General features: G+C 56.6%; 1 protein-coding gene across 1 annotated transcript; it reads left to right on the top strand.

Moving 5' to 3' along the window:
* The first annotated feature begins 3,725 nt into the window (after window positions 1–3,725).
* CLDN8 (claudin 8) lies at window positions 3,726–5,375 on the top strand. Its single transcript, XM_037029671.1, has one exon. The coding sequence runs from the start codon at window positions 4,467–4,469 to the stop codon at window positions 5,142–5,144; it is 678 nt and encodes a 225-aa protein (XP_036885566.1). The 5' UTR covers window positions 3,726–4,466; the 3' UTR covers window positions 5,145–5,375.
* Window positions 5,376–14,588: the final 9,213 nt, after the last annotated feature.

The raw sequence follows: 14,588 nt of genomic DNA on the forward strand, positions 1-14,588 counted from the left end.
AGGTGAGCCCCTGGGGACCATGGTGGCAAGGACACGGGTAGCACCTGCCTTTGTGGGGCTCCCGGCCCCTCATCTGCAGAACGCGGGCATTATTAGCTGGTCACCGGGACCTGCATGGTTCGCTGTCCCATGCTGCTGCCGTGTTGACACACCGTGTCCCCACACCATGTCCCCACACCATGTCCCCTTCCCTACTCCTGGCTCTCGGCCTGGAGCAAGGCCGGCCTTGCTCCTGGCTGGACGGGACTGAGGACAAAGGAAAGAAGCATCCAGTCTGGCAGAGGAGTTGTGTGAGTTCACTTGGGTCAAACTGACAACAATCGGCAGGACGCACAAGCTCAGCTGAGGAGACGCTCTGGAGTGAGGCAGCGTGGCTGCTCGTTCCCAACGGGAGGCTCTGGGGGGGAGGGGAGGGGCCACACAACGCCGTGGGTGGCAGATGGAGGGGACGGGGAAAGCAGAGCAGGGAGAAACCTCCCAGATGCATGAGAGGTGAAACAGAGAGGCACCCTCTGCCCGCACATGGTGGGGGCAGGGCCGTTACTACTCACTCGCGGCTGCTCGTGGGGATGGTGCTGGGGAACAAGACACCAGGGGCTCGGGGGCCTCCTGCTCGGGTGGAGGCTGGGCCCTGAGGGGTCTGAGGGGGCACCACTCGGACGTCTCCAAGGTGTGTCGGCTTAGGTGTGAAAGGGCGGCAGGCAGGCTCAGCGACAGTAAAGCCTGACATTGTCAAGGAAGCCACTGGCCTCGGACGTGACTCTCCCCCCATGACGCACTGTAGTCAGCAGTTCTGTGTCCAGACCGCCCTGCGTGGTGATTGCAGTCTCTGAGTGTGTCAGGCTGCCCTGCAGCCCCCCAGCCCCGGCCCCGCTGCCTCGAGGTCATCGGGGTGAGAGTGTGGCTCCTTTTTAACCCACAGGACCAGCCAGTCTAGTAACAAAAGAGTGAGAGCAGGTGCCACGGGGGAGCCGAGAGACCGGAGGGCTGGCATGGGGCTTCCAGAACCAGGTCCAATAATCCCTCGGGGCCCTGCAGCAGGGATTCTCAGACGTCCTGGCTGGGGACTGGAGAAGGACGGCCAGCCCGAGAGCAGCAGGCTGCATGACCCAGGAAGCCCCCGGGCTCCGGGACGGCGGGCCCCCCTCCGCTGAACGCTCACAGGCTCACAGAGGAGTTCGTCTCCGGTTCTCGGGTTCTATTCCAAGGCCTCAAAGGCCTTTGAGCCTTTTCTGTTTGTTTGTGCTTTGGGGGTGCGACTGTCAGCTCTCACGTGACCATGCAGCCAGTGGTGAGCGTGGTTTCCCCGCGTGTTCTGTGCGTGGTCCGAGATTGTGGTGAACATGGGGGAACGCATACGGGTGAGGAGGCAGACGTGGCAGGGTGGTGGGGACGCACGAGAACACAAAGACACACCCGAAGGCCCTCAGAAGCAGTAGCTGTTAGCGCCCCTGGGAGCCCTGGAATAGGGCTCACTTGCGGAGGACCGGGGGTGGAGGGTGCGCCGTGTTGGGGCAGACCAAGGTGGCATTTCTAAAGCCGCACCATCGAGGGCTGACACTGGTGTTCCTTCAGTGACTTGGTTCAGTGTGACCGAGTCGCTGACCCTGCGGCCCTTCCCTCGCGCCCCGCAGAGCTGTGTGCATGGAGGCCATGGGGACGGGGACCCCCACCTGCGCGGCTCGACCCCAGAACCGGCTGCGGTGCCCCGTGCACAGACTGCGCTGGCCGGGCAGAGGGCAGAGTCCAGAAGGTGTTTTATGAGACATCCTTCAAAAACTTTACAGTCTCTGTGAGTATCTGATGTAAGAACTTGTAAAACCTCACAGTTTCTTATTATCCTGATTGGAAAGAGCCCTGCAGGTCCAGCCCTTCGTAATATTTTCTAATGTCTTTTTCTCTAACAGCCGAAGGCCGAGGGTGCTACACGCCGCTGTTCCAACAATATTCTTACCCTGTGTGGACTGAAGTTGGTTTTAAGTAAGGCACTTAATGTCTAACCCTATTAAAATTTGCAAACACTGCTTGCCTAAGGCAGGCAGAATCTTAATTTAAATTTTAAGTGGAAAGTTAATTGTTTTGTAAATTAATCAGTAACAGGGCTTAGCCCTACTTGCCTGGGTAATTACTTCTCCCTGCTGGGTTCACCTGACTCTACGCCAGGAAGTCCTCTCCGGGGCTCTCACACTCACCGTTCGCTTGGAAGGGCGTGTGCACACGTGTGTCACACACCCATGGCCTTTGCCCTCATGAATGCCACCGTCTCACGTGTCACACTGTTTTGGGAAAGGGGGGCGCCTTCTCTCCCTCAGTCCTGCTGCGGAGACCCCCGAAAGCCACGCGGTGCGGAGACCGGCGAGAGCTCCAGCTTTCGCAGTCACTGACTCGGTGGGCCCCTGGCAGGGGGGTCGGGGGTCGGAGCATGGCCTCCGGGGTCTGAAGACCTGAGGCCCTGCACTGGGGCTTCCAGCCAGTTACTCAACCTTCAGAAGTCCCCATTTCTCAGCCTCTAGAACCGTGGGAGGTTAATCTCTGTGGTTTAAACTGCCGGTCGACGGTGTTTCTAAAGCCGAGGAAGCCCTTAGACACTCACCACACCGAGAGGAGTTCGCTTTTCGGCAGAGCCGTCAACTAGGAATCACAGCGAGGGGCAAACCAGGGGGACGGCCCACCAACCAGCTTGTCTTCCAGGGCCCAGGACAGAAGGAGCAGCCACTCACCGGGAAGGACAGACAGGGCAGGAGTTCAAGGGCGTGGAGCAATGCACAGCGGTGTTTTGGGAGCAACAAACCAAGAGATCTACTGATATGCCCACTTGTTTTCTCAGGACAAGACGGTCAGCCAAGGACAGTTAGTCAACAGTGAAAAATAATCTAAAATAAATATAGGTTGAAAGCGGTCAGCGCAACAGGAAAAACATACAAACACACACACACAAATAGACACTGGCAACTGCTTGATTGGCAGAAGCAAATATTATCTCAAGTAGCGGCGGGAGTTCTGGGAACGAAGACCAAACAGCGGGCGGCTCAGGGCTGGTCACTGCGAGGCAGGGACCGGAGTGCTTCACGTGTGAGAAAGCGTGCGCCTGGTCACGCGGTTGGCTCGCCCGAGTTCAAAGTAGTGGATTTCACTGTGAAGCTGGAGTCCTGCTCCTGGTGGTACAGAAACGGGGTGGGGGTGGCTCTCTCGAGGAGAGACGGGTCCCCTGGGGGCAGGCTTCTCCTTCCTGGGTTCTTGGCCGCACTCGGTTCCTCCGCAGACATGGCCGTCCCGATGGCAGAGCATCTCGGAGGCTGGTCTGTGCCTCCAGCAGAGACAGGCAGGTCCACCTGCATTTCGCTCAGCAGCTCCTACTTCCTCCCACAGACGCAGGCTCAAAGGCCAGTGTGGCTGACGCCTGGCGTGATCTCGCTCCGTGGCTGTGGCCGCCTCGTCCTGCGAGGATTTCACTCAGAAATGTGAGCCATTGGGAGAGACTCTGCAGAGGGTGATTTGCAGAGGGTGATTTGCAGAGCATAACTCTGTAACCCTCTGCAGAGCTACTTTCGCCAGGGTCTGAAAAGAGCCGCAAAGATGGAGCAACAAAACGAGCCAGCAGCCTGGGAGCCCCGGGTCATTCAACGGCTGCGGCGAGTGAGATCACACACACTCTTTGTGCTTTTCCTCGTAAATCAAGATTCAAATTCCAATAGGTTTTTTTCTTGCACTGTTTTTTTTTCTCCTAAATTGAGGTTCAAATACCAGTAGACAGTTTTCCTGGCTCAACAGAAAACTGTGTGCTTGGCACCATGAAGGCAAACCTCATGCGCTCAGTGCCCGGCTTTGTCCTGCGGTCCGGTCTGTCCCCTGACTTGACCCCAGAATGCCTGCTTTAAAGCCATGGACAAATTACATCGACCACCTGGATCCCACGTGCCCCTCGAGGCAGGAGAACTCCTCTGGTCCCTGCTCCCCTTTCACGCTGGCACTTTGACAAGTCCTAGAAAATTTCTCAGGCAGCTCGTACGCAGAATTTCAGAACTGCCCGCACAAGGTGCACCTGCCCACATCCCGAGGGCTTGCTCAGGGCATTTCAGGGCATGTGTGCCAGCACTCGGATGACGCCCACAGGCCTGCACACACCGCCCTTGTCTTGGAAAACGGAGAAGCACAAAGAACGTTTCTGAGCAGGCCCAGCCGTTCCGAGTCTCTCGGGTCAGTTCAGACACAGCTGCGTTGCCCTCCCTCTTTTATTGGCCAAGAAAGTTGCCCCACCTGCTCTGTGAGTTTACCTGTCAGAGGGGCGGGGCCTCAGCCAGCCTGCACTGGACTGAATCTAATTAGAGGTAGTCAAGCAGCTCTTACCTGAAAACCACTGGGCTGGGAGTTCATTGCTACAGGACGCTGTTCTCTCCTGGGACACCTGGCTTCCGAGCGGACTCGCCGGCTCCGGAGCCCAGTCGGTGCACGCGGTCTGGAGGACAATGGCCCGCTCTGCCCTGCAGTACGCTGGGCTGGCACTGGGCGGTGTCGGCCTGGTGGGCACGGTGGCCGTCACCATCATGCCGCAGTGGAAAGTGTCTGCCTTCATTGGGGGCAACCTGGTGGTGTTTGAGAACCTGTGGGAGGGGCTGTGGATGAGCTGCAAGAGCCAGGCCACCTTCCGGCTGCAGTGCAAGGTGTATGACTCCCTGCTGGCCCTGCCCCCCGACCTGCAGGCGGCCCGGGGGCTGATGTGCGCGGCGGCCGTGCTGTCCGTCCTAGCCTTCGCCACGGCCATCCTCGGCATGCAGTGCACCAGGTGCACCGGGGACGACGACAGGGCCAAGAGCCCCGTCCTGCTGGCGGCTGGCGTCATGTTCATCGTCGCAGGCCTGGTGGTGCTCACGCCCGTGAGCTGGGTCGCCAGCTCCATCGTCAGGGACTTCTACAACCCGACCCTGGACGACGGCCGGAAGCGCGAGCTGGGGGAGGCCCTCTACCTGGGCTGGGCCTCGGCGCTGGCGATGGTGGCTGCGGGGGCTGTCTTGTCTTGCGTCTCTTACGCCCGTGGAGAGAGCAGGGCCTACAGGTACTCCCTGCCTTCCCACCGCGCCACCCCCAAAAGCCATCACACGGAGAAGAAGCCCCTGAGCGTGTACTCCAGAAGCCAGTACGTGTAGGTGCGTGCAAGCTTGTACGTGGCCTGTCAAGCCTGACCCGAACGCCCACGGCTGTCTGCAAGAGGAGCCATCACCCTGTGGGGTTTGCTGCTCGGCTCTGTAGACCCCTCCTCCCAGGAGGCCGCCGCGGCGTGGGTTCCCCTGGCTCTCGCAGAATGAAAGGCACACTGTGTGTCTGTCTACAGTGATTTGTTTTCCTAAGTGGTTTGTGCGTCTTCTCTCTTTCATCAGTGTCTTTAAAATGAGGTTGCTGGAGACTGTCATTTCAGAGCTGCGATTTCTCTGGGAGGTGGCATTATGCACGCAGAGGGGAGGGTACCTCCCGCAAACAGAGAGAAGCTTGTCTGGTTCTATTTTAAATAACGTGCTGATCGATTACACTGAATAAACAGAATTCCACCACTGCTTTCCAGGGACTCGGGATGAGACTGAAGACTGTTAGTATTAATTGTTTAAAAACAGCTTAACAGTTAATGCCCTGGGTGTATAATGAAGGTTTGAGAAAGTCTCTAATCAGCAAGATACAGGAAACGAGAAAGGTCTGTGACACCCGTTTTCCGGCTCCCTTCCACTCCCCCTGAGGCCTCGGTTCTCACACCGCATCGGCATCTTTGAAACGCACGCACTTTGCCAGGAGCTCTGCGTTTGACCCCGAGCTGTGCCCAGAGGACGATAGATCTGAGATCTGAGGAACGCGGAAGACGTCAGGACAGTGAAATTCTTTGCCTGTTAAATTTTTGTGCATGGCAGGGAGGCGTTTGGGTAAGAAATCGCGTATGTGTATGAATATTGGAATGACTGCTTGAACACAGACTTTGGGTTTTTATCAACATGGGTAAGAGGACAGAAAAATACAGTGTCTTAGTTTTACTTGCTCGCCAAAAACAAACAAACCAAAGCCAAACGCAAGCTCTTCTTTGTGAGCTCCAGCTCGCCCTCTGTGAGTTCTCGAGTGGGAAAGGTCACTTTGCCCGGCGGGTGGTTCTTGGGCTTATTCCGTGTGGCCTGTGTCTCTGAGGCGTAGAAACAGTGTGTTCCAGGGCTCTCCCCAAATTCCATGCAACCTAATCTGAGAGTCTGGGGCTACACTTCTGCGGCTTAAGGGATTGTGTGCCATTTGCTTTATTTCTTTTGTATTAATTTGTCTTTTATATAATTTTTTCACTATTCTTCATATTTTTGGTTTTATTAAACTGTAATGATTTTTTGGAAAACCTGATGCTGTGGGGTCTCTAATTTTAAATGGAACATCAAGGTCATGTTTTAAAGACAAAAGTAGGCTCAGCATTAATTTTTGAGAATGTAAAGTGAGATACTCACCTCATAATCAAGGCACTCGCACACTAGTATTTGGTGAATGTGGCACACCTGTAACTTCCTCGGATGGTACTGTGGGTCCCGGCAACCTGTGCAGCCCAGATGGGGCGAGGCGTGTAACAGCCACCCCCCCGAACAGTGTGCCGACACACTTACTTCTACCCCGAGAAACTGCATTCATGAGGACCAGTGATCCGTGTTTTAGGGTTAGGGTTACAGTCAAGACCTTCCTTCTTCCTGGGAATCATATCACTAAACATTTTATGAGATTTACACGATGAGTTCAATTCACAGATGAGGGGACCTTGGGACAGTTCGTTGTTCCAAGACACACCAAACCAGTGAGAAGTTTTATGAATTTACTTGGGTCAAACTGACAACAACCGGCAGGAAGCACAAGCTCAGCTGAGGAAACGCTCTGGAACGTGGCAGCGTGGCTGCTCGTTCCCCACGGGAGGCTCTGGGGGGGGGAGGGCCCATACGACACCGTGGATGGCAGACGGAGGGGGCGGGGAAAGCAGAGCGGGGAGAAACCTCCCAGATGCATGAAAGGTGAAACAGAGAGGCACCCTCTGCCCGTACACGGTGGGGCAGGGCCGTTACTACTCATCCTCGGCTGCTCGTGGGGATGGTGCTGGGGAACAAGACACTGGGGGCTCGGGGGCCTCCTGCTCGGGTGGAGGCTGGGCCCTGAGGGGTCTGGGGGGGCACCACTCGGACGTCTCCGAGGTGTGTCGGCTTAGGTGTGAAAGGGCGGCGGGCAGGCTCAGTGGAGGTTAAGGCTGACCTTCACCCGGGGAAGCTACAGCCTCGGACGTGACGCCCCCCACGGGCCCACACGGCACAAGGTGCCAGCCAGCCAGCCTCGTCAGTGCACGGCCAGCATGATGACTGTCACAAAGCTGACGTCCAGACACGAGAAGGGGCCAAAGGTCCCCGTCAGCATCCCTCCAGAGGAGGGGACTGAGAAATGGTTTGATCGGTGGCGAGCGGCGTGGTTTTACGGTGTAGCTTTACAGAGTAGACTTGGGGGGACGTGTGACGGGGTGAAACGGCACGGAGGCAGAGGACGGGGCTCCCACCCTCACCTGACCGCTGTCGCCTTCCCCTCAGGCTGCCCCTCCCGCCGTCGCTGCCTCAACGACCTGCTGCCGCCGCCCCGGCCAGGATGACACCCCCACCCACTGTCACTCCACGTACGGGAGTTCCGGGGACAGAGAGGGAGATCAGCAGGGTGTCTGTTTCCAAGGGCTTACAGTGTGACAGGAAGAAAAGAGTGTGAGACACGGGCCGTGGCCATGGGCCACCGCCTGGGTCCTTTTTGTCAGGCCACCTGACCTCTCTGCAACCCACGAGTCCACACGAAACCCCGGACCCTCGGGTCCAGGGGCCTGTGCCCCTCCTCCGGCAACACCTGCCGAGAGCGGCCCCGTGAAACCCCCACTCCTTCAGACTTCGATTAAGTTTATCGTGAACCCCGAGCTCCAGAAACCACATCTCTGTCTCTCATGCACACCCATCACAGACCCAGCCGCCCCCTGATGGCCAGCCACCCCCAAGGCTGCGCAGGATGGTGGCCCAGACCTGACCTGTGGTCAGGGGCTCGGGACCTCTGCAGACAAAAGAGAACGCCTGGACCCACCGAATGTGCCGGCTCCTGAGTCCTAAGGTGGAAGCCCCCCGCCCCCAGCCACTCTCCCACGAGACCGGACAGAGCGACACAGGGACAGACCGCAGAGCTGTCCTCCACACCAGGAGAGATGGCTCGTCACCCTGACCTCACCCTGAGACCGATGGGCTTCCAGCAGGACCCCGAACCCCAAACCCCCAGGCCTTGTGACTTGGCGATGTGCACGCTGCTGTGGAGTTGGGGGTCCTGAGCACCCGCCCCATTCTCCTGGCGGGTCCTTTCCTGACGGAAGAGCTCTCANCCCCAAGGCTGCGCAGGACGGTGGCCCAGACCTGACCCGTGGTCAGGGGCTCGGGACCTCTGCAGACAAAAGAGAAGGCCTGGACCCACCGAATGTGCCGGCTCCTGAGTCCTAAGGTGGAAGCCCCCCCCCCAGCCACTCTCCCACGAGACCGGACAGAGGGACACAGGGACAGACCGCAGAGCTGTCCTCCACACCAGGAGAGATGGCTCGTCACCCTGACCTCACCCTGAGACCGATGGGCTTCCAGCAGGACCCCGAACCCCGAACCCCCAGGCCTTGTGACTTGGCGATGTGCACGCTGCTGTGGAGTTGGGGGTCCTGAGCACCCGCCCCGTTCTCCTGGCGGGTCCTTTCCTGACGGAAGAGCTCTCACTTCGCGGCCACAGTTCTTGGCACCGGCATCTGGCCCTGCCAGCACGGGGTGCGTGGGCTCTTTCTGTGTGGCAGCACCTGCCAGAGCCACCCGGGGAGGTCACGTTGCCACCCCACCCCCAAGGCTCCCGTGAGACTCCTGGGCACAGGCCCTTCCCCCGGCTCCGGACGGGCCTCGTCACCAGCCTCAGCATCCCTTTGAGGCCCCCTCGCTCCGCACCCCCCGACCTCTGCACAGCCGACTGCTTTCTAGTCCCTGAGGCCACTGGTTCAAAAGGCCAATATTCCAACCCCCGAGTCTGGAGTGAGAAGAGGTTTATTGGTTGACAAGGCGGCCCCTGGAGAAGACGGGAACTTAGCGGTTCCTCAAACCCATCTTCAAAGAGCCCAGGACTCAGGCTTCTTTAGGTCAGGGGAAGGGACAGTAGGCGGGGCAAGAGGTGATTGACATGTGGGTGCCAACAGGGGTCCCAGGATAAGCATGAAATCTCTAAATCTCTTGGTTCTGGGTCCATTGGCCCCTGCAGATCTGAGTCGGTCTTGAGGCTTTGGAGAATCTTTGATCAACAATCCTTATTTTCGTACACATCTCCCATCGCCCCAAGGGAGGTGCCTTCAGGCAAGGGGCCGTTCTGCCAAAAACTCCCCTACAGGCGGACCCTACAATCGCTGGCTCTCGGTCCCAGAGGCCTTGGGGGACGCTGGCTGGGACTATTGACAAGAGAGAGCCGGAGAGGCGAGCATTTCGCCCTGCCTCACTGACCTCCTCCACCTTGTCCTCTGGGTGGACTGCAGGTTTTATCCTCCCATCACAGGCCTCCTCTCTGGAATTTGCCAGGTCCTTCCTGGTTCAGAGAAGGTATCTGGGTGCTGCGGCCCCTCCCCCCAGCGCTGAGGCCAGCAGGGCCCCAAGCAGGGCAGGAGCTGGGGCCCAGCCAACGCACAGCCTGCAGGCTTTCTGCTAAATCACAGGTTCTGCCAGATTCCAGGAGGAAAGAACAGCTTGCCAGCGGAGTGAGCTGGGCTCAGAGAGTCACAAGAGACCCGGGTTCCTGGAGCAGAGGCCTGGGGCTGGGCCCGAAGCACTGTGGGGGGCCAGGGTGGGGGGCAGATGTGGGCAGCCCTGGGAGGAAGGAGACATTGTGCACCTCTGTAGGTTTAGGGGGATAGTTCCAGGGCCGGGGAATCTGAGGACTGTTGCAGAGTCTGGGGGCCCCTTGGTCTGGGGCCTCGGGGAGCCCCTGACTGAGTGCGAGGGTCCTGGGAACTGGGGCCACACAGGCACTTCCAGCAACTCCAGGCAAGAGAGTGGCTTTCTGTCCAGTCGCAGCAGGTCGCCGCAGCCAGCAGGGAGGAGCCCGGCCACCCCGGGGTGGGCTGCCACTCAGCACACTGACTCCACCTGCACCGGGGACAGATCTGAGACTCACGTGAGAGAAACCACACAGGACCAACAGGCAGAAAAAGCCGGTGCAAGCCGCACCCCGCACCCGTGGGCCCCAGGAGCAGCCGGTCTCCTGGGAAACAGAGGGCGTCTCACACAAACCAGCGCAGTGAGAGCCAGAGCCAACTAATGGCAGAGCTCCTGGAACCTGGAGTAACGAGGTTTACACTTGAAAAAGTCGACAGGGGTCTGCGAATTCGGGGAGGCCACTGCTGACTGGAAATGGGACGTTCTGAAGGTCAAGTGGAAGAAAAGTTCTGAACACAGAGCAAACATAGAAAAAGAGGTGATTCGCGGGGAAAAATATGAAGGGCTTGGAGTAAATTCAAGGACCTAGGAGGCAAATTCAGAGAGATTGACAGATGGGGGAGGGGCCACCACTTAACAATAAAACTCCATCTTTCAGATGCCAGGGCTCATGGAGGTTCTGGGAAAAGTTGAAATAAACGTTTGCAGTCAAAGTTAAACTTCAGGCACAAAATGAAATCATATTTTACCACCAGTCATAACAAATTACTTAAAATCAAACAAAAAATCTGACTTCCATCAAACACATTAAACCACAAACCTGGAAGCTAGAAGACGGGGAATCAGTGAGTCAGGCCAGTGGGAGAGCCAAGTCCCTCCCCAGCAAACCCATCCCTGGACAAATCCCACCCCTTGTTGGGGGGAAAGAAAGGCCTTCCGAGAGAGAGAAAGAGAGGATGGAAGGAAAAGAGCAGAAAAGGAAAGAAAACATCCAAGGAAGGCTGCTCCGGAATCCGGCAGCTACGCCACTGCACAGCTGAGCAGGGGCAGACGGGAGCTGCGGGACCCCCGGGGAGGGGCAGGGCAGCCGGCGGAGTTGGGGGGGCCGGCGTGGATGTGCAGGACCCTTGCTCGCCGGACCCTGCCATGACTAGGGGGAGCTGCCGGCCCGAGCCAGCTGGAGGGCAGGTGTGAAGGGCTCGGGCTGCCGTCTCCTGGAACTTTCTACGACATCGCAAGGCCGGAACCTCCCATGAACGCGGCACAGTTCAACCTCAAGTTCAGAACTGTGGCCTCCCCAGGTCTGTCGGTCAGTCCAGCACCTTCAGCAAGGAAAACGAAGCAGAAAACACGGCCCGGCCCTTCTGTGGGATCACGTGCCGCGGGCTCCACGGTGCCGCCTCCGAGCCTGGCAGACCCACGTCATGTGTTCATCACCCAGACCCCGTCCGGGGTCCTCCATCCGGGGTCCTCCGTCCGGACCTCGACCACCCACAGCGCTCTCGGCCTCCCTTCCGCCAGGGCCACGGAGCCTGGGCCGCTCTCACCCTGGGCCCCCTGCCTCAGGCACCCTGCACCAGGTCAAGGCCAGTGTCAACTGGGGTCTGGAGTCAGTGACACCTGTGTCCCTCCCTGTGCGGCCTGGGCCCCGAGGTCTGCCTCCCTGGCTCAGACAGGCCTCTTTGCCTGCGTTTGCAGCAAGGCGATCGGACCTCTGACGTGGCAGCTGGAGGCGCTAAGGGTGCGAGAAGGAAACACCAGTCTTCTAGGAGCTGGGTGTCTGCTCTGCCGCTTGCCATCTGCCAAAGGCAGCCCGGGGTCACAGAAAGGGAAAAACCTCTAAATCTGGGGGGAGGAGGGTTAACGAGTCAGGAGCCATCTTTAACGCACTGTGAGCCCCAGGTGGGCTTCTAAGAACTTCCCGGAAAAATGCTCGCTCCAATGGGCTTCCCTCAGGAAATGAAGGCAGGGTTCGGAAGGTGTGCCTGTGTTTTAAACAAGGAGAAGGAGAGTGTGGGTTTTCTACTAAAACAGGTGCACAGAAACATGCAGTTTACTGCAAGGGTCTCAATTCCCTCCTTGAAAAGGAGGAGACTGCCGCCCCTCCGAGCATTGGAGCGTCCACTCTGAGCATTCCCTCTGGAGAACTCGCAGTTGTAAGTGCTTCCTCCGTGTGACGCAGGTAAATCCTTAAACAAAGGACAGGCCTTTGTCAGCTGTAGGACCCGGGACTTTCTCGGGATGCGGGAGCCGCTTCTCTGGAAGCTAAACCTAGGGAGACAGGGCCCCCAGCCCCCCGGTCCTGTGGGGGCCTGACCTCCGGGGCCAAGTTGGCAAACCGTCTGCAGAGGACACTGGTCTCTCCTCTGGGCGAGGCCAGCTGGCCAGCGACGGGCACCCTAGGGACAAGGCACGTCTCAGGCGAACTTGGGCGTCGCAGAGGTGCTGGTCGTGGAGGAGCAGTGGCCGGTTCACCCCAAAACCGCGCAGTGACGGGCTGGGCGGGCCGGCTCTGGGGGAGCAGAGACACCCCTGGGCGGTCCCCCCACCGTGAGCCTGCAGCTCGTTTCGTTCGGATGCTCCGCCAACAAGGAAGGTTTTCTCTCTGCTGCTCTTGTGGAAAGGGTGTGAGGGTTGGAAGGGTTTCTTTTTAACTCTATTTTCCAAACACGGGGCATGACCAGAAAAAAATGAGGAAACTGTTCATTATCTAGAAATGCACCCTTGGGAATAATGAGAAGCGTCCCCAGCGTTCTTTCCGTAAGTTCATGTTCATCTGAACGCCACTCTCAAGGACGAAATGCCGGAGGTCTGAGTCCCCACGGAGAAAGGTCACGTACACAGCGGCCTGCCTGTCAGCCCCGTGGCACTTTCCTGCTCTTGAGTAATCCTAACAGCCTAAATATTGCTACTGAAATAATGGTCGCGACGTAGAATTAAAAACAGTTTAAGCAAAAGTTTTATATCCATTGTAATCAGAATTAAAACTCTCTCTCTCACACACACACTAACACACATGTACACACACCCCCACACAGACTTGGACGTGATTATTTACTTTCACTTTTTAACATGCAAGTGTTTTTGTAGTGGGAAAAGTCAATAAGCTTGTGAGTGTATGTCGAAGGTTGGGGTGTATTAAAAATGAGAGATAATTGACTTCGCAGAAGATCAAAATGACTCCGGAGGAGAGAGATGAAAAAAGGTCACTAAATGCTGAGGGAAATAATAAAACTATGGGAAAGAGTGACGATAAATGACAAAAAAAGATTCCAAGTGACAGAAAACAAGAGGAAGAATCAAAGGATACCTTTAAGATCTGTGGAGACCAGAACTGTGGTGGAAAGCCAGCTGGTCTACCAAGTTTCAAGAGAAATGAGCGATCTGAAGTGACGGCTAAGAGGTAGTTTGATAAAAATGTTATATTTCAAGTTTAACTGAAGGATTTTAGAAACATCCAAATGAAAATAAAAACAGTTGTCAATGCCAGTAAACAAATGTAAGTTGTGTGTTTCATTTCTGCCCTTAATTAATAAATAACACAGTGGAGAGAGTCGATTTTTCATTCTGCTCTTTGACTTTGATTTCTGCATTTCACCATTTACACTATCTTACGCCATAGAGAAAACACTTTTTTTTTAGCAGCAGGTAAATATAAGCTTCAAATTCTTCAAGCAGCTAATCTTTTATCTCTCTTCATTAAATAGTCCATTCCCCGTAGTTTGCTGATGCATTATGTGTCCAGTAGTAAACGCATATTCATTTCACTGTCTCTTTCTGGGCTACCTATTCTGCTTCATTGATCTCCGAATCTTTTCAGAGTAGATTAGCACTAACTGATGTAAAGGTCGATGGCATCATCCAATCTGTGGGCACTCGTCTGATTACTCTTCACACTCTCCTGACTCCTTAATGGAATTGCGTCCGCAGGCCTGGCCCCAGACCACTGCGGAGCGAGGGTGGGGAAGGAGGCTCCGGTGACGTCGGTCTCCTGCCCACTCGTCCCACGACTGAGGCAGGCACACTCGGGCACCGTCTCGGTCCCATCCATTCCGACAAACGTCCAAGCCAATGGTGACAGAAAAGCAGTTTTGTCTTGGAACTCAGATGGCATTATTCAGTTGGGGAGGGCTCTTATAAATCAATATTTAATTAAGATTGAATTTATTGAGTTTAAAAGATTTAGTCCACTGAAAACCTCTCAGGTCCAAGGCAGACGACTCAGCCTCAGTCAGGAAGCCTGGATCCCGGCCTCTCCCCAGGATGAACTGGATGCCACATTGGACCCCAAACAATCCCTAGAACCCTGAATTCCGGGGGGGGCATCAGGTTAAAATATGAGGATTTCGTCGTATTTCTGTCTACTGCCTTACCCAGACCGCAGTGTGATTATTATCTTTTGGAGTCAGAACCTTTCTATGCCATTTGCTCCATGTCCACCTTCCCTCTGTGACAAGCTGGAGACTCGCCTCGGGGGCAGGCTGATATCAGACTCTCCCCGACCCATGGACAGGTAGGTGTGGGTGAGCTGCTGCGGCCACACTGTGCGCAGGTCTGACAACCAGGAACAGTCCCTCCTGGTTTCCTTCCTCGGGTGTCTGAGAACGTTCCCAGGCACCGGGAGGGCCT

This window comes from Sturnira hondurensis, unplaced genomic scaffold (assembly GCF_014824575.4).
Source record: "Sturnira hondurensis isolate 20B ecotype Veracruz unplaced genomic scaffold, ASM1482457v3 Scaffold0020398, whole genome shotgun sequence".
Lineage (NCBI taxonomy): Eukaryota > Metazoa > Chordata > Mammalia > Chiroptera > Phyllostomidae > Sturnira > Sturnira hondurensis.